Source organism: Phragmites australis, chromosome 17 (genome assembly GCF_958298935.1).
Source record: "Phragmites australis chromosome 17, lpPhrAust1.1, whole genome shotgun sequence".
Lineage (NCBI taxonomy): Eukaryota > Viridiplantae > Streptophyta > Magnoliopsida > Poales > Poaceae > Phragmites > Phragmites australis.
This window is the reverse complement of record NC_084937.1, coordinates 27,656,191-27,675,457: the sequence shown is the minus strand read 5'-3', so window position 1 is coordinate 27,675,457 and position 19,267 is coordinate 27,656,191. Positions and strand designations below refer to the sequence as shown.

At 44.3% G+C, this 19,267-nt stretch overlaps 2 protein-coding genes across 2 annotated transcripts; one reads left to right on the top strand and one right to left on the bottom strand.

The window, feature by feature from the left end:
* Window positions 1–5,373: 5,373 nt before the first annotated feature.
* On the bottom strand, window positions 5,374–7,278 carry LOC133897974 (ribonuclease 1-like). The gene is made up of 4 exons (XM_062338815.1): window positions 7,125–7,278; window positions 6,444–6,605; window positions 6,086–6,275; window positions 5,374–5,984 (listed from the first exon to the last, which is right to left on the bottom strand). Exons 1-4 carry the CDS (start codon window positions 7,218–7,220, stop codon window positions 5,683–5,685), a joined length of 750 nt encoding a protein of 249 aa, XP_062194799.1. The 5' UTR covers window positions 7,221–7,278; the 3' UTR covers window positions 5,374–5,682.
* A 7,528-nt stretch (window positions 7,279–14,806) lies between these two features.
* On the top strand, window positions 14,807–18,781 carry LOC133897424 (proteasome subunit alpha type-7-B). The gene is made up of 3 exons (XM_062338158.1): window positions 14,807–15,100; window positions 15,180–15,594; window positions 18,386–18,781. The coding sequence occupies exons 1-3, from the start codon at window positions 14,928–14,930 to the stop codon at window positions 18,545–18,547; spliced, it is 750 nt and encodes a 249-aa protein (XP_062194142.1). The 5' UTR covers window positions 14,807–14,927; the 3' UTR covers window positions 18,548–18,781.
* The last annotated feature ends 486 nt before the right edge of the window (window positions 18,782–19,267 follow it).

The window sequence follows — 19,267 nt, the reverse complement described above, 5'->3', positions numbered from 1 at the left end:
TCCGGGGCCTTGGGGTGGCAACCGGATTCATCTGTGTTCTGTTGGATGCATTGACCATCGATGAATGCACTGGAGAAGCAAACGGAGCTGCGGGCCCTAATACCACGACTACCCCTCAGCGGAGGGTCTAGTGCAGAGGTGAGCCGGATGGTGACCTCCGGCATGGGACGAGCCAAGGTGCAGAGTGGCTAAAATCTCTGGCGCAAAGGTGAGCCGGAGGGTGGCCACTGGCGCTCGGGCAACCTAAGGTGCGACACCCTGTGTGTCTACCTCTAGCGCGGAGGTGGACAGAGTGCGAACAACGGACGGAGTGGGGCACATCCCCTGACGCGCGGGCATTGTCTCTGGCTTAAGAGGTGATCGGAGTGAGGTGCAGAGCAAGGCCTTCGGAGCCTTCAGCGCGGTCGTGGCCAACGAACTCACAAGGCAACAGGGCCAACAGAGCTGGTGCAACACAAAGATGGCACGGTGGTGGCAGTAGCCAGCCTGTGCTACTCTCTGTGCACGGGTGGTAGTGGGACTGTTGGCGCGTTGTGGCCAGCAAGGACCTTTCACTCCTAATATGTGGATAATGATAGTATATAGAACTGTATATCACTGATATTTCACCGCATGTATGATGAACTGATCCTGATATACATGTGGAATGCACCTGGTTATTATTTTGAAAAATCGGGCGTGACACGCATACATGCCTTGTGACTTCGTATCAAGCAATCGGCATGCATGTAGTGACACGGTGGCCATCTTTGCCCACGCGTTGTTCCACACAACAAGCCGATGACCGTAGCAGCTAGCGCGGGGGAGACAGAGGTTCGAGTCTTACGGAGGAAGATGGCGAGTCAATGCTCGTGGTCGCCCTCACATGCCCATTCTACGTGGTGCGCCAACGACTGTGATGACGAGTCCGCGTGCCTGTAGCCATGGTGGTGCTCCACCTATGCGCGTCATGTCGTGCGGTGAGCCCGCAATGGTGATGACGAGCTCGCGAGGGTGCGCACATGCATCTGGTTTGTGAGGATTCTTCCTGCTCCTCTCCTTCCTAACGGAGCCTTTTGTGCCTCTCCCCATGGACGACGCCAGCTGTTGGGGCATGAAAATGTGCTCCAACTACACACAACACGAATCCTACTTACTAAAGAGGACTCAAGCTTGAAGATAGCTAGGGATGAAAACGGAACGGGAAAATCCCGTCCCGTTCCGGTACCGTATCCCGTTTTTTCCCGACCGTTTTCGTATTTTCGGTTCTTATTCGAAAACGGGACGAAAACGGTATAGGTCTGGCGAAAACGGTACCGAAAACGGTTTGAGCTATTTTCGTCCGTTTTGTTATTTTCCTGTTTTTATACGGGATATTCCCGTTTTCCTCCCGTTTTTCCTTCGCGGGATAAAGCCTGAATACATCAATCCTAGCCCACTAAGGCCCATGTGCTGACGGCCTGTTAGCTGTAAAGAAGCAAGGCAAGATATTCTTATTTACCTATTGTTTTATTTAACTTCTCTGTTTCACAGTATATATCTGGTAACCTTTTGCTAACAAATCAATTAGGTGAAGTAACTAGAAAATGATTAATAATTGGGTCATGTTTACCCTTATTAATAGATACTTTAATGGTTAACCACTCATTCTCTCTCACACAGCCTTGGAAGCATGGCCCGTGGTTGGAAAAAATACAATGGCTACTCTTTATTTCGTAGTGGACTTGCATTGCAAAAGGATAATCCCCAAGAAAATGTACATGTACTAAAACAGATGGAGTGTTATCATCACATTGTTTTCTGACTTAAGGTCTTAAGGACTCAGCTATGTTGTTCAGATTCAGGCATTGCAAGCTGAAGCACACATGCCTAACAATCCTCTTTTCTTTTATTAAGAGAAAAGGATATCTTATTCATTATGCTAATAGCATATCTGTGCCTACTTGTATATGATCCCATTGGCAGAAACTCTTATGAATCCAGTGTGCTTACTGGCTTCGGCAAGACTGCAAACCTTGCTCTTTGCATTGGTGGTGTTGATTTTTCTTTTTAATTAGTTCAGTTGAATTAATCTAAATATCAAGAGATGGATATGATGAATGATGCTGATGAGTGATGGGCTGTCGGCTACGTGAAAAAATATTTGCCTATGTGTTTTGCACTTTTGCTATCCTATATTCCTATTAGGCTATTATTGTGACTATGTTGTATCGGTATGTGAATTTATCTATTTATGACTCATATGTCATTATGTGAACGAACACGGTTGAATGTGGTGTACTAGTGTGACAGTATTCAAACATCTAGTGTATGAAAATTGATCGGTTATGTCCGGTTTGAATTATCGGTTCCCGACCGATACCGACGTGTTTTCGTTCGGATTAATTCGTTTTCGACATCCCGACATTCCCGAGTTCGTACCCGTTTCCGACTTTCCCGTTTTCGATTCCGTTTTCGAGATAAAATGTGAAAGTGAAAACGGTTAGAGGATTTTCCCGACCGTTCCCGTCCGTTTTCAACCCTAAAGATAGCTAATAGCCTTGAGGGGGGGGGGGAGAAGAGTTAGTGTTCTTGGAGGGGGGAAATCTGGTCCCCCTCCTCTGCCCATTGAGGGCTTATTTATAGAGTAAAGGGAAGGGAAAATTACCAACCTGATCATAAGATATTATGTTACAATCATGTGCATAGAGGGGTATTTTGGGTATTTCACCCCCTTTACATATGACGTGGTGGTTGAGAAACTACGATCGCTATAGTGAAGCCTCAGCACATTGTCTAAATACCTTCAGGTTGAGGCATTTCCCCAACAAGACTGGATCGTATTAGACATATTACAATCAATCAAAACAAATCGTATCCTATCATAATAGTTTGATATACTCTAAAATTCTCTTGTGGTTGTAGCGTGAGCGATGTGGATGCTGAAACTGGAGTGGAAGCTGACAAGTTCACTCAAGTGGATGATAGCCTTATTGTTACCTTGGTAGCCGAGAGTGAGGTGATCGTGATCATTGCCGTGAAGGAGGGTGCAGGACCAAAGCACCAACATGAGCACATGAGTGCACAAAGTTATGCTAATTCGGTCAAGGACCTCGACTAGCAGCGACAGTAGCCTCAATAGGGTCGTGGCGGTGACAGCCTGGAGATTTCAGAGGAAGGTGCTAACTCGGAACCATAGCTGGCATGGTGACGAAGATGAGCAACATGCGGTGGAGGCACTGCCTGGAGAGGTGGCGACCCCGACGATGATGGTGTGATCATGAGCGTCAACGCTATAGACTGGGAGGGCATGCAATGACAACCTTGGTCTTGGTAGTTCGAGGCTCATGCTCACGGACAACAGGACGCCACCGCCGATCTGACGTGATGATGACGTGTAGATAGGGCACTCGGAAGGTTGCGGAGAAGGGTGACGTTTTAACGCGCATGCCGTGTCAGTGGACGAGAGGTGGCACAAGAGAGGTGAAAGCCGAAGCAATAAATTCCAGAGTCGAGGAGCGCCGACAGATCGGCATGGAAATGCAAACCGATCTATGATTGGAAAAATTGAGAAATTTCAGTCTGAAGATGACTAGGAAAAACTATAATTGGAGTCAATCGGATGATCAGCGACATGACTAAACCACGGGTTGCATAGCCCCCGGGAGAGATCATGGAGATTGGATCATCTCCTAGGGCGGCGCGACAGAAGCTATGGATGCGGCGGCTCATGAACGATGCCAGCCTGCTACCATGTAGAAAGATAAATATATTACGTAGTTGTTGATATTGTATCGAGCCTTAAGGGTATCTTTATATAGAGTATGACTTGGATCGCAAAGTGTTGGGGAAACGCCCTAGCCTGAGATATTTAGATGATGTGCCGTGGCGTTGCTATATCAATCATAGTCTCCCAGTTATCACATCACATGTAAAAGGATGAAAGGCCCAAAATACCCTCGTAAGCATATGGTTGTAACACAATCTTTGAGGGCAAGATAGTAATTTCCTCTACCTCTCTTCTCTATAAAATGAGTCCATAAGGGCAAGCAGAGGGGATGGTTTTCCCCCTTTCACAACACAGACGCTCTCTCTCTCACTTCCTCTCAAGGCTCCTGAACATCTCCAAGCTTGAGCCTCTCTTTGTAGGGAGGGGCTCTCGCCGTGTTCTGTTTGGGGCACAATTTCTTGCACCAACACAAAGCAAGCATAAATATAGGATCAAATTGTACTATACAAATTAAAATCAATCATAACAAATCGTATCATACCATAATAGTTGGATATACTCTGACATTCTAAGTAGAATCCAGGATCGGAGCTCTACTAAACAAGGCTTTTAGCAAAACAATTACCCAAATTGAGCTATCGCTTCCACTAATTTGTGTCATCTACGGCCGACAAGGAATGAATAATGAATAATTATATATTTAATATAAATATGATATGTCCTTAGAACGGGTATCCATCATACATGAGTTATTAACCCGATATGATAAGTTCCACAACCACCATAAGATGATTGATTCCGATTATTGGATATAGATAGAATGAAATACTGGTGTATTAAGTTTTTTTAATGTTGATGTCGTGAATAATTGAGAGTGGATCCAATGTGATTGGGGGTTTCCAAAAATAAGGTGCGATGACATTAGAGTAACGTTGGCCTTTAGATCAAACAACTGTGGATGGTCAAGATCAAATGTTGCAGTCCCAACTCGTGCCTTTTATATTATATAGATATAGATTATAGATTCACTTTACCAATTCATTGCCTTTGCAACGGTGTTATGCAGTTCACATGGCTTGCGATAGCAAGGAAAACAATTCTTGAGAACGATCTAATGCTAGTTAGCTCTTTTTTTCCCTTCATGTTCTGTGCGGACATCTAGTACAAAAAACATCAGATTATCTACTTATAAGTTGTCCGGAATTTTCTTAGTAAGTTGCTTTTTATGGCCATTAGATTTTGTATATAGATTGATATTTTGGTTGACTAATTGTTGATTCAATGGACGGGAAATGTGACTTTATGCTTAAGAAAATTTAAGTAAACTTTACTTATGAATAGATACTCCCATTAAGCGCGGTGTCCCATCTAAAAACCTTGTAGGGATTAATTGTATGATAGGGGTGAGCGTGCGGTTGATCTGGACTGTTGGATCTTATCCAATATGGTTCACGAAAGGTGCCTTAATTAGTTGCATTTATTTTTGGTAGGAAAGGGGTTGCATACTCACCAAAAACTATACACACCCTATCTAATGTGGTCGATCTTGATTTCTTGTCATTTACTTTTATATGCATGCATGGCCTTCTTTCGTTCAGATTTATGAGCCTGCAGCAACATCCATTTACGAACATGATTTTTCTAGACCCATTTCTGAACATACTATAGTTAACCAAGAGTGGGAATGTAGCAAACTGTCGAAGATCGATCCAATATCTCAACAATTTTGAGTATACTCGAATGAACATGAGGCTAAGTCAGGAAGACATATCATTGGAGGATATGTACTTGAAGTACAACAGAAAGTTTATTTCCATGCATGAAAAGAAAACTGAAGAAACAAGGCCACACTTATTCAGACAGTGCCGCGCTCGCGCGCCAGAGGAACATCAACAAGGCAGGAACATTATTCCATGCATCCGTGACTGAAACGCACGTAAACTGACAGGAGACGAGCTGGGGATCGATCTCTACGACGATATGCATGCAGCTGATCAGTGATCCATGGCCACGCTCGGCAGCTCGAAGGTTTCGTCGGGCTCGCCTTCCTTCGGCTCCTTGAGCATCCACTTCTCGAAGGGGTGGAAGAGGATCTCGTCGGAGCACGTGTACTTCGGCGCGGCCGGGCAGTCGATGAACGTCTCGCCGTCATCCGCCACGCAGATGTAGATCTGGTACAGCTGGAACTTGTCGAACGGGCCCTTGCTGCACTGGATCACCGGCGTCGCGCCGATGCCCGCCTGGATCACCTTCTTGATCCTCTTCACGCTGTACAGACTAAAGTCCGGCTTGATCCCTGCAGTAAGCCAAGAACAGCATGATACGTGTTGCAGGTCATCATTTCGACCGCTGGTCGGTGCATGAAACTCATTTGCGATGCAGGCACGAGTGCCGCACCTTTGGAGACGAGGCGAGCGAGGGGGTTGATCCTGTTACGCAGTGCGAGGGCAGCCTCGAAGTAGGCCTTCTCCTCGAGGCCGGAGCAGGCGCCGGTCTTCTTCCAGGCGGTCTTCCAGCTGTTCTGGCCGTTGTTGCTGGGGCACTTGATGTTGCTCCAGTACTGCTTCAGGCCTTCGATCTCGATAATCTGTCAATGTGTAGCATAGCACACAGTTACCAATTTGCTATCACACCAAACTCTTGTAAGATGACATAAACAAATTAAAAGAATCCACACACACAAAATAATGTGCATGACATGGATATTTGACATGCATGGAGAGTTCGAGCGAGTCTTTAGTTGATGAGTACGTACCTCGGTAAGGTTGAACGGAGTTTTGCTGCAGCGGGTCTTGGGAGCGTTGGTTGTCGCATTGTAGACCGTGAAGCCCGATATGTAGAAATCGCGAGCCGGCACGACGCCGGTCGTCGGCATGCAGCACCCGGCGTTGGTCTGCTCGCAGTACGCTCCTGGCCACTGCGTCCATGAACACCACGCACAAGCACGCGTACGTACAAGAGTAAGGAAATGATCAGTATCTATCTAGTCATGTTACTAACAATAATTGATGAACAAGCTCGTGATTAATCGATTAGCCATGAAATGACAACCCAGTCTCTGTACGACTGCAAGACAAAAGTGGTCGTTCTCGAATGTCCATGCATGCCATGTGGACAAGGCCAGTGTCTGGATAAACGGGCCGGTGTCCATGACACGTATTCAGATTATTTAGCTGTCCATGTCATCAGTTAAGCTGCTCATGACACCTTGTTAGTTTATAGTACATTTTAAACATGCATTCATGTTTCCTCTTCCTAGGAACAAGAAGTTTATGGAAGCATCCATTTGCTAGTACTACTATACTGAGTCTGATAAATCCTCTAATAACAGTATCCCTTCCTTTACGTAAAAATATTTAGAGTTAGACAATGAAATTATATTAGATAGCTTCATGTACATATACAGTGAATGAAATAGCTAGCTCCATGTCCATACCATAAAGGCAATCTGGTAGTAGATACCGGAATCGGGTCTTGCAGATGAAGCTACTAGCAAGCCAAGAAGGCACAAGAGTGCTATCCTGGAAGCCATATCGAAACACCAAGAGGAATGGCTAGCTATTCACTAATCGCCTTTGGTGACCAACAAATGGCACTGAGGAGCACGGCGGTCTCATGGGTACTTATAGGCTAACGAAGGTGCCTACGTGCCACTAGTGTTCTTTTTTTTTTTTGCCTCATTTTAGTACTTTCTGTGAAATGTCTCATGTTTTTTTTTATACTTGTGGGTATTTTTAATTTTGTTTGAACATTTTCAAGAAATAAAGAGATTTAAATTTCACCACGTGAATAAGTCATAAGTAACAAGTAATAACTGTCATAGATGACGGATCTCGTATCCATCACTCTTGACTAGTCATAAGTGACGGATAAGTAAGTATCACCAACCATGATCCGTCACTATTATCATAGTAACGGGTCCTATTATGACTCATCATTAATTTTATGTCTTCTTTATCTGTTTTTCACGTTGTGTTTGTATCGGCAAACAAAACTCCGCATAAAATCCATAAATGCATAATTATGGACTTGTGCATGTTTCCAATTTTCAAAAATCAAATTTGAGCTATATATATTGGGTTACTTTGCCTAGATTCATTTGGGGTTGTTTAGACATGACAACAAACACAGTGTTACAATCACCACCTCATTCCTCACAAGTGCATGATTAGGGTAAGCCTAAATAATTGTGTCATCGATCTCACCAAAGTTCATGGAATGAAACCATCGTGGACCATCTCATCTAAGAGCAAACGCCCCCATTAGTCTCTCCCACAATAACAAACAATCGAATTAGGATGCCATCGCACGGCTTGTTAATGCACCGGATCGATCTGATGATACCTCACAGCAAAAACGAGGCGTTTGACAGAGCACACCCTGCCCATGAAGCAAGCGACGCTAAAGCTCGGGCGCGCGGTGCCGGTACTGCACTCGTGAGCCACACGCCTGAGCTGATGAGAAACCGTGCATTGGGTGTGTTTGGTTGAGTTGTTGAGGGTGGATGGGAGATAGCCATTTTTTTAGAGTGTTTGGTTGGATGGTTTGGTGGATGAGAGTGAATGGAAGATGAGAATATTGGTTCATGATCTTATGCGGGTGATCCGGGGAAATCGGCAGACCGTTCGTACGAGAGTCCTCACTCCCACGCGGATCACGAGTGGGGTCGGACGAACAGTATCCATTTATTTTTAAATTTGTCTTCTCTTTCACTATTTATGCAGTGAGGTTTCCGTACCTAAAAATGATAAAAAATTCTGTAGTTTCTATAATTCATGATGAATTTATTTTAAAAAGATTAAACTTAATACCACTTGTAAATTTCAAGATAAAAATCTCCAAAGAAGCTTGCCGTTATAAATTCTAGCCATTTTTAGTGCCTCAAATAAATTCCCAACAATCAGGGAAAAATCACATATATTCTTCTCATGTGATGCACTAATTTATAAAAATATTTTCAATCCTAAGTTATTTGGTGAAAAAATAAGTTCCTTTGTAATACTTCATTTACATACATTTTTATCATTTCATATGACATTATCTTTTTAATTCAACTTGAATTCAAACGAATTTAAACGTACACAAATTCATCCAAATGCTACACAGTCAAGGCGTAAATTCAATAAAAAAAATCATCATAACCAATTCAACTTATACATTCCATCCAACCAAATAGAAAATTAGCTCATCCTATCTAATATAATCCTATCAACCAAACAGAAAACTAGATAATCTTATTCATCCAACTAAATAAAAAATTGGATCATTTCATCTCAAGAAACAGGAATGATCGCATCGACCAAGCGCACCCTTGGTGGCTGAACTCCGCATTGCTAGCGGGCAATGGAGGCTCTGATTCATGATGTCTTCTATATGACCGAGGCAAATGGTATCATATGTATTCCGCTGGGTGGTGATGTTGAAGATTTCGGGTCTTCGTGGTTGGAACAGTATGGATCATATTATGCCAAGTTGGCATATTGGTTGCTTGCTGATAAACTATTACAGTTTGAAATGGAATCGTTGCTTGGGTGCTCCACAAAAATGGATTGGAAGAGGATTTGGCAACTTGATGTTTCACCTAGTGGTGCTGAGGAAGAGCATCAAACATGTTTTAATTGACTGCTCTGTGGCTACAATGTTTTGGAATTATGCTAAAGGGTTGACGAGGGTGTGTGGCATTCTGAAATGTCCTCACACCTCTGTGATTATTTAGATATCTAAAACTTTTTTATATTTTTTTATAAGAAGTTTATAGATATCTAAAACTTTTTTATCATTAGATTCATCATAAATGTACTTCATTAGTATTATACATTTTTAAATATTTCATAAAAACATAAAATCAAAATTACTATAGTAAAAAATTAATAATAAATAAACGAAAACCAAGTAGTAATAATGAAGCTCTTGAACTAAAAAAATCTCTTGTGCAGGATAGGATAGCTTGCACAAGCGCCACCGGACCACCGCCAACTACCACCGCGCAAAAATTGAAGACTGTCTGTAGTACGACGCGCCGCGACGCGACGCGCCACCACCCGGCGGTCGGCCATTCGAAAACGTGCGCGAAACGACGCCACGCGAGTGGTCCCCACCCCCCCCCCCCCCTCGCCTCGCGTCGTTGCATGGATCGTTCTCTTCTGCTGCGACCCGCGCGCGTCGTGGTTGCTGTGCTCGCGTCACCGTCCAGCGCACGCGGCATGTGGGGCTCGGCCTCGCCCTCCCCTCACGGCAGTTACTGGGGATTTTTTATTTCTATATTTTTATTTTAGGATAATTATAAAAAAATCACTACTTCTACCTTCTGATGTTATTGTAAACTTGCCATAAAAAATTACAAAAATATCATTAAAGCTATCATTCGAGTGCCATCTTTACAAAAAAAATAAAAAAAATCAGAGAGGTATTTGCAAATACCCCTTTTATTTTCGGAATTTGTGAATATGAGTGCCCATTTTGTAAATTTATAGACTACTAGTTAAATGCTTATACTTTGTAACGGGATATAAAATTTTTCACGAGATAATATATTGTTTTATAAGAATTAATAAGAAATTCATACTCAAGTTGTTGTAGCGCTAGATGATTAGAAGCACATAAAATGAAATTTTTCGTTAGAAATTCATCACTTATCATACATTATATAGGGAAAATTGCCGAAATACACTTCAGTTGATGGGTGCTTCAATGAAATATATCACTCCCGTGTCAATGACATATGAGTCATAGTGGTATTTCAACGAAGCACAATTAGAGTGCATTTTTGCAAATCTCTCTATTATATAGAAGCACGTAAGCGCATCAAACTTGTTTGATATATAAATCATTCAAAAACTTAGTAGCAAGCGGCACTCATATTGCTGGTATGCTGAACTTGGCCGTCTCATTCTTTCACATATGATCAATGAACTACTGCAGCTTCACTTGAACTCTCCTGCATATAGTTGGTCAAATATCATATTGAATTGATAAAGACTTTAAATGTGAAAATGATATGAATTGCACTGCAATACAATTATATACATGTGATAGTCTAGCGGATTGAAATTTATGTTTCATGAAAATTGTTACAATATAACGTAATGGGTGAAAGAAAGGAGCTAATAGAATTAAAAAAAGAGCAAAGCATGAGTAGTGGAAAGTAATTGGCAAATAAGCGATCAATACCTCACCTATGTCGTAAGGATCTCTCTATAGACCATGTTTTTCGTATATGTCTCACTTTGCTTTGAGCACTTTTTTTTTTGTCATCAGTTGCGATGGTAAGGATGTTGATGTTCGCTCTGGTGGTGGCTCTAGATAGCACGACGTACAACTGACCGTAAGAGAACACTAGCTTGGGCAGGTAAATGCCGATGTTGGGGATGGTTTGTACTTGTGCGTTGTTTACTATCATGGTGAAGCTGAACCTAACAGAAAACTGCTTACTCTTAAACTGGAAAGAGAACATCTTGTCATCAGAGGGGCACAGGGGGATCCGAGGCTGGAAAACCCTTTTGCTAGCATGTTGCCCCAACATAATCTCTACATCAATGGCATTTCTTTGGAACCGTTGGACCACCAGCCTCGTCCCATTGCAAAGTCCATTTACAGGGTCAATGTTCCTGAGTAATATGATAGAGCAGTTAATCTTGAGCTTCAACATGTGTGGAGGAGACTCGTTAGGAGTCAACGAGTTAAGGAACTCGTTATGGGGATCATCTTTTGCATGATCAAAGCTATGATACATCATCTCATCCCCTCAGAAGTGACTGATCATCTTCATATTAAGCCTATCCATACAATCATTTCGTGCGGGCAAGATGGCTCTCGATGTGATGAAGTTTGGATCTGACAAATTCTTATCGAGCATTGGAAAAATGTTTTCTATCAGTTTATCAAGGTCTGTGTCCTTCCTTGTATACAACACACATATATCATCAAGAAGACATACGTCGCTGTCACCATTGACCTCTTCGGTGCCACCACCGACACGCAGTAGGTATTCTGCAAACCATAAGTACAAGCTTTGGGTGACGCATGCAATCCCATAGGTACAACCTACGCAATGACACATTGATTATCTGAGCCCTTGACCCCTTTCGGACACCAGGGAGGACCTGCCTAAAATCTCCACCAAACACAACTATCTTCCCACCGAACGAAAGATCTGGTTGTTCCATTATGTCGGCATGCTGTTGTCCAATGCCTCCACCACATTTCTCTTAGTCATGGAGGCTTCATCCCAAATAATGAGTGAAGTCGCCAGCAAGATCTTGGTAGTCCTACTCTGTTTTATGAAACTACATAACACACCATCATCAATACTCAGTAGTATCTTGAAGCGCGAGTGTGCGGTTATTCCTCCAGCCATTATGGAAGCTGCAACATCAGACGTAGTTGTTTCCACAATAATATTACCATGCCCACGTATCATTGCAAGCAATGTCTTGTACAGAAAAGTCTTCCCTATGCCTCCTGGTCCATCCACAAAGAACAAGCCACCCTTGTAACTGTCAACAGTAAAAAGAATCTCATTGTAGACAGCCCTCTGCTCAGTTTTGAGGGAGTCCGACAGAGTTGCGTCCTCAATGTTAAGCTCAATTGTGGACTCCTTGAAGATCTCCCTAGGCACATCGTTTGCCATATCATGTGCCTAGTCAATCTCGAGGAGATGGAACGACCTTAAATACTTACCCATCGACTGTAGCATATTTTTGATATCTATCAAAACTATCTATTCTACAGTGATTGTGCATGGATTAGTGTGGTGATAGTCCTCCGATAGTGCCTCTAGGTGCTTGTTCTAGAGTCAACGTACATCGCTGGGCTCACAAAATACTAGTATTGTTGCAAATAGCCTTCGGAGAGATGGTGGAATCTAGAACAACTCGGCTTTTGTAAGGCACTCGTCCAATGTGTTGTGTACTTTGATTAGGCCCCTTCTCTTCGTGGCTTCATGAAAGGTTGGTAGGATCTCACCATCAATCGTCCTTAGATCCTCGTAGGAGGTGGAGTCAGTCACATGGTTTAGGAGAACTCGGAGATAGTAGCTTTCCCCCTCGGCCGGATGAGCTGACACGATTCTACCAACATGTCTACCTTCTCGTCTCCTTCTTTGCCAGAATTTTTCTTTCTTGCCTTTCTACCAAGTATACCACTTGTGGAAATCTCGGTATAAGATACCCCGAGCATGCTCATGTACTCTGTTCGCCTTGAAGTACTCTGTCAGCAATGACTTCTCAACACTTTTACGATTAACCACATCTTGGATATCTTCGCCCTCTTGAAACAAAACCATGTGCATGTTTAGGAGATGAAGTTGCAGTTGCATCACAGGTGGTGAGTTCTTGCTCAGTTCAAAGCCGTATATCCTCCACAAGGCTTCTGGAGGGGTCACCCACCTCGCATCTCTATATTGCCTGATTTCATCAATGTTGTCGTTGATGTCTGCATTGTCAGCCTTGCTCACAATCATAGATGCCCAGTCGTGGCCCTTATATATGTACTTGAATAGGCATTTAATGACTTTTATGCAAGAGCACACCTCAACAATGATGTGGCAGTTGAACAGCCGCAAGAGGTAAGGGTTGTAAGGGATAACCCACCTATTATCTAGCATGTGTTTTTGAACCATTGCCAGGCAACCGTCTTCACGTCTCCTATACACTAGGTAGGAGTTCTTACCTTGTAAGGTAGTCGCGTTGAAAGGACGCGGATAATGATTCTTACATGATCGTACGGTCCTTTGTGCATGAGCAATCACGGTTGAGACACCGCAAGGGCCATGTATTATATGCTTGATGACCATCCTGTACAACTCTGGGTACTTATGCTTGTAAGAGAGCTCCACAGAGACGAGACAATCATACTGTTCTAGACACGTGAGTTTGTATCAGCCTTGCATGATGAGAAGGAAATGTGCATGCGAAAGACCCCTCTTCTGAAACTCAACCACATAGATGTAGGTCTTCACCTTGCCAAGCCTATGGGGTATCTGGCCAGGGTAGAGCTCGCATGTGATATCATCCTAGTTTTGGTTGCATGTCATTGTGAGGAAAACGTCCGCCTTCCCATTGGGACAGGGGAGGCACCTGATCGAGAGTGGTAGAGGGAGGCGGCAGGGTCGAGAGCACACGATCGAAGCAAGGGGCTCTATCGCGACCCAGATTTCATGGAAAGGAGGTGACGGTGACACGAATGAGATCTAGAGGAGATAGAGGTGGGACCACATGTCAGGCAGGCGTGTGGGCGATCGGGCTGACGAAGAGCGGGGCCTAACAAAGCTACCGATACATGGATTAGGATTTTTTTAAGTAGGAGAGATACGCTTGTCGCCTATTGGAAGATGGATAGGACCACGTCCCATCATGTTTTGTTAGGGTCACCATGGTCTTGTTGACCTCTATGTGCATCGCACTGCCCGCAATCTACATGTTGCCATTGTCGCTAGACTTCACGTCGGTTCTCCTGTTGCTGGGCCAACATCGTTGTGCATCATCTTTGCACCGCCTCGACTTCACATTGCCTGGTCTGCTGTCGCGCTCGAAAACACGTCGTTTGCCGATCATCGCACCGTATCTTAGATCTACCTGCCGTCGCTAGAGTCCGCTCATATTAACTCGAGACCAATCTGTCGTCGCTCAAGATCTGCCTATCGCTTTGCTCCTTCAGCACCGCCAGCATGCACGATCCCACGACGATGGCTTTCAACACTGCTCAACCTCCGTCGATCACAGGGCGGGGCTCACTCGTGCCGTAGAAGACCTGTAGGCAGTACACTCGACCACGTCTTGAGAACACTTGTGCCCACGCATTGCTAGGCGCTACCAATGCGCTCGACCGTGCGCCACGCGTTGCTAAGCCGGTACCCACCAGGATTTTAGCAATTCTGCTACATGCACATGTGGACGTGTCGCACATCCAATGGCAGGCGCAAAATGGGCGCACACATTTGTATATTCTGGAAATAAAAAATATAGAAATAAAAGAAACTCCGTTACTGGGCTAGGCTTCTCGCGGCAACAAGACTCGTAGTGGGCTCCGGCAACCCCCTTCGTTCCGCGCTGCGGCAAGAATCATGGGCTTTCATAGCCGCCGGCTAGCCCAGCCAACCCAAAAGAAGCACGAATCCCAGCTAGAACAAATCCCCTCTTCCCAAACGCCCCTGACGAACGAGCTCACCAAATTAGCAAAGGCACGACCACCACCGCCGGTCGGGAACTCCAAACCCTAAGCCGCCGGCGACGCCAGCAGGATGGCCCGCTACGACCGCGCGATCACCGTCTTCTCCCCCGACGGCCACCTCTTCCAGGTCGAGTACGCCCTCGAGGCCGTCCGCAAGGGCAACGCTGCCGTCGGCGTCCGCGGCGCCGACACCGTCGTCCTCGGCGTCGAGAAGAAGTCCACCCCCAAGCTCCAGGACTCCAGGTATTCAGCTAACCCTCCCTTCACCTCCCTCCCAACAGATCTCGCGATCCCAGCCTCAGTCAAATCTCTATCTCCCCAGGTCCGTGCGCAAGATCGCGAGCCTGGACACCCACATCGCGCTGGCGTGCGCGGGGCTCAAGGCGGACGCGCGCGTGCTCATCAACCGCGCGCGGGTCGAGTGTCAGAGCCACCGACTCACGGTCGAGGACCCCGTCACCGTCGAGTACATCACCCGCTACATCGCCGGCCTGCAGCAGAAGTACACCCAGAGCGGCGGGGTCCGCCCCTTCGGTCTTTCCACCCTCATCGTCGGCTTCGACCCCTACACCGACAAGCCGGCGCTGTACCAGACCGACCCTTCCGGCACGTTTTCTGCGTGGAAGGCCAACGCCACGGGGAGGAACTCCAACTCCATGCGGGAGTTCCTGGAGAAGAACTACAAGGAGACATCCGGCAAGGAGACTATCAAGCTCGCAATCCGCGCACTCCTAGAGGTATACTCCTATCATATATGCCATTTTTACTTTCTCCGTAATTTATGCAACAGCCTACAGACCTTATTTAGTCGATGTTACGCAAAGTTCTTGATTCACTGTAAAAAAAAGTCTTTCCTGTTTAAGGACTACAATATGACACTTGTAGAGCACAATTAACATAGTCAGGAATAACGAATAGTGTTACTTTTCCTCATAAGACCAGAGCGATCCAAACAAGTTTTCATGGCAAACTTGTCCTCGGTATCAATCTTTGTTCATCTCCTATCAGGTGGTGTTGTTCCAACTTTAATGATGTTTGGTGCTGGCAATCATAGCAAGTTCTAGGACCAGTAGTTTATCCGTTGATAAATTTGTGATTTCTTGTCTTGAGTTGTTAATTAAGCGCAAGTTACCGGAGCTACCTCGTCAATTTGTCAGTCTAGACATTGCATTGGGTCTTTAATATACTCATCTAATAAGGTTGGTCTTAGTAGTGTCCAAGTTTCTTTTCAAAAAATGGAGTATTACATCCTCGAGATTATGTTTCTCATTGAGTAATGCAATGGCTAACTTAACACGAAACTACAATCATATCCACTGCATAGTTATTAAGGCGTCGACTAGTCGTTGAGGCACTCACTGAAGGTCGCCGCGACTCTCAACTCGCCTAATTGAGATGTGGCATCCGCCTTGCCGGATATGGCGACGCCTAGGCTTTGCCTAATCGCGATTTGATGCCATATTGAGAGAGGCAGACGCCGCAAGATCGAGCAATGCGCGCGAGGCGAAAAAGCTGGGAACGTGTGCACGGGAAAGGTAATACACAGAGCGCGGGGGAAAGAGTAGAGCGCGGGATGGTGGGACCAGACCTACCTAAGGCCAGACTCCAGAGCAAGGCGCACTGCCATCTCTCAAGCCCAGAATTAGATCCACCGCCGTCCACCTCTTGCCTCCCTAGTGATCAGTCCCCAACTCCCCATCCCCACCTATGCCGCCGTTCCCCCGCCCAGTCCGCCGGGTCTTTGCTCCCCTACAACGGATCCATGCGCCATGGACTCCTCCGGAGGCAGTGGTGTCGGTGTAGCTTGTCAACTTCTCCGCAGATACTTGCTCTGCTCTGTTTAGTTGTGGAGTAACTTCTAACTTGATCTACTCTGTGTAGTTGCTCTGCTCTGTCGACCCTGGTAATATTTTGCTCTGTATAGTTTTGTGCTGATTGCTGATAACTTGATATTGTTCCATTGCTTGTTATTAGTTGTGCTCTAGCCTTGTTTGTTCAGCTTATTGCTGGCTTCTGCTTCTCAGAAGTCAAAAGCTGAAACAAACAGGCTGACTTATTGTTGGTTTTTAAAAAGTTGAAAAGCTGGTTTTTGATGAAATGAACTAAAAGTTGATAAGCTGGCTGAGAGTGACTTCTTTGGCTTTTGGTGTGCTAAGAACCTAAAAATTTCTCGTAAAAGCCATAAGCAACTTTCAGTAAAAGCCCATAAGTTTTATTGCTATGTGGCTAGTAATTGATACTGCTCTGTGCATTCATGTGAAGTGAGTATGGCGTCACCTTGCCGCGTGCCATACTCGCCTAAAAGGTGTGAAGGTGGTCAAGCGCCGCACCGCGCCTCGCCTCGCCTCGCCTTACCGTCATAATAACTATGATCTGCTTGCACCTCCTTTCAACAACTTAGGTAAAATATATGAAGGAACTGAAACAATATCCGCACCAGATTGGTGCTGAAGTGTATAGTGTACTTTTCTCCAAAATGTTTGCTAAACGTGCACAGCAACTGTGGAATCATTTAATTTTTTTTTCCGTCCTATGGAAGCTGACTATCTTTTTGTGACAGCTTGTGTTCATCTATTTGACCTTCTTTTGGCAAGTTAGGTAGCATGATGTTTGATTTTCTTGAAAATCTAGCATTTACTGGTATAACTTTACCATATTGATAGAAAAAAGTGATTTGGGGTGTACTGAGCTGATTTGTGAACAAATTCAGCTTTATGTCTTCTGTAAGAATTTTCTTGAATTACTTCGACTATCTTTTAACTGTTAAAAGCTATCTTAATTAGTACCACACCGTAATTTTAGATTTGATTGGAAAAGCTAGGAAAATTTCCGTTATCTAGGTAATGATGGATTGTTTTATTGTTTTCGTGGTGAATGAAAACCTCATTCAGAACCTTTGTCAAAATACCTGAACTGCTTACTACATATGATTTTACACCATATACATGGTGCAGCAGGGGGTGGGTGTGTAGGATGGGGGCCTGAAATATTCAGGATGCTATAGTATTTACACCTATAGTGTTTACACTTAGATAATGTCAAATAGGTAGTTTTCTGAAATTTTTTGATGAGCTCAGAGAATGGCTGTGCTTCCTGGGTAGTATAAGCGGAGCTTTATAAATGCAATAAGTAGCAAGTGCTTTTGTGCATGTTAAGTTGTGTGTTATTATTTATTTATTTATTTATTTCGAAAAGTGAAGTTGTGGGTTGAACTGATGTAATGATGCTAGTGTCAGTACCAGGTCAAGGAGATTTATTACCAACCAATTCATCACAACCGATTTCAATGTTCAACGAGTAGAGCATTTTCAAACCCATATTCTTTACTGGGATTGTATTTAGTTGCTACCTGATTTTATACTTGGATAGTATTTCTTTGCAGTATCCAAATTCCAAAGGGAACTGCTTGATCTTTCTTCAAATTTGGTTAAGCCTTTTCTCGTCATTATGCTGTGATTTGTATCTTCAGTTCATCTTCTTAATTCAGTTTTTGTTCAGCAATTATTAAGACACTGACAACCGTTTTAGGTTGTTGAAAGTGGTGGGAGGAACATCGAGGTTGCTGTAATGACAAAGAAGGATGGCCTTCGTGAACTTGAGGAGGCCGAGATTGATGAATATGTTGCCGAGATTGAGGCTGAGAAGGCTGCCGCTGAGGCTGCAAAGAAGGGTGCCCCGAGGGACACCTAATTCTTGGCTTGTGCTATGCCGTCCTTCCATCAACACTTTTAGCATGTCACCTTTTATGTTCCATAGCACTATTTTAACTGTTTTAGAGGAATGCTAGATTGTTAGGCGAAACTGTATGCTTGTAAGCCGCACGTTAAGGTCCCTGTACACTCAAATGCCGTGTAATGTGCTAATCTACATGCCTTCGATTTCGTTTACTATATTATCTGGATAGTACAAACCCCTTTTACCTGATTCTCTGGCAGTATGCTGGTTTTGCATTTGACAATGTCGCGATAGCTTTGTTGGGTCAGTGGGCAGCAGGTTTTAAAATCTCGCAGCCAGAGAATGTTCATCTTGTCTTGTGGGCTGGGGATTACTTTGTGCCTTTCAGCGGTGCTGTGATTCCACGGTTTCAATTGGAGCAGGTTTATTCATCTACTGAGCCTTACGCATCTGGCAAATCAATATTTAAACAGGCTGACATACCATATATTTTCTCTAGTGCTAGGTTATGTCATTTCGGTTCACAATAATGTCAGATGATAAGGATGGTGCTTTCTTGGTATGTCACGGAGGTTCACAATATTCTTTGTTGATAAGGCTGCTGCTTTCTACCTGTCGTGTTTGCCCTTACGAGTCAACATACAAGTTGCAAACTGTAGTCACAGATCCTATTCTTCTTTCAGGTCACATCGTTATTGATTCGAGAAACAAGAAAAAGAATAAAATTGTTTGCAG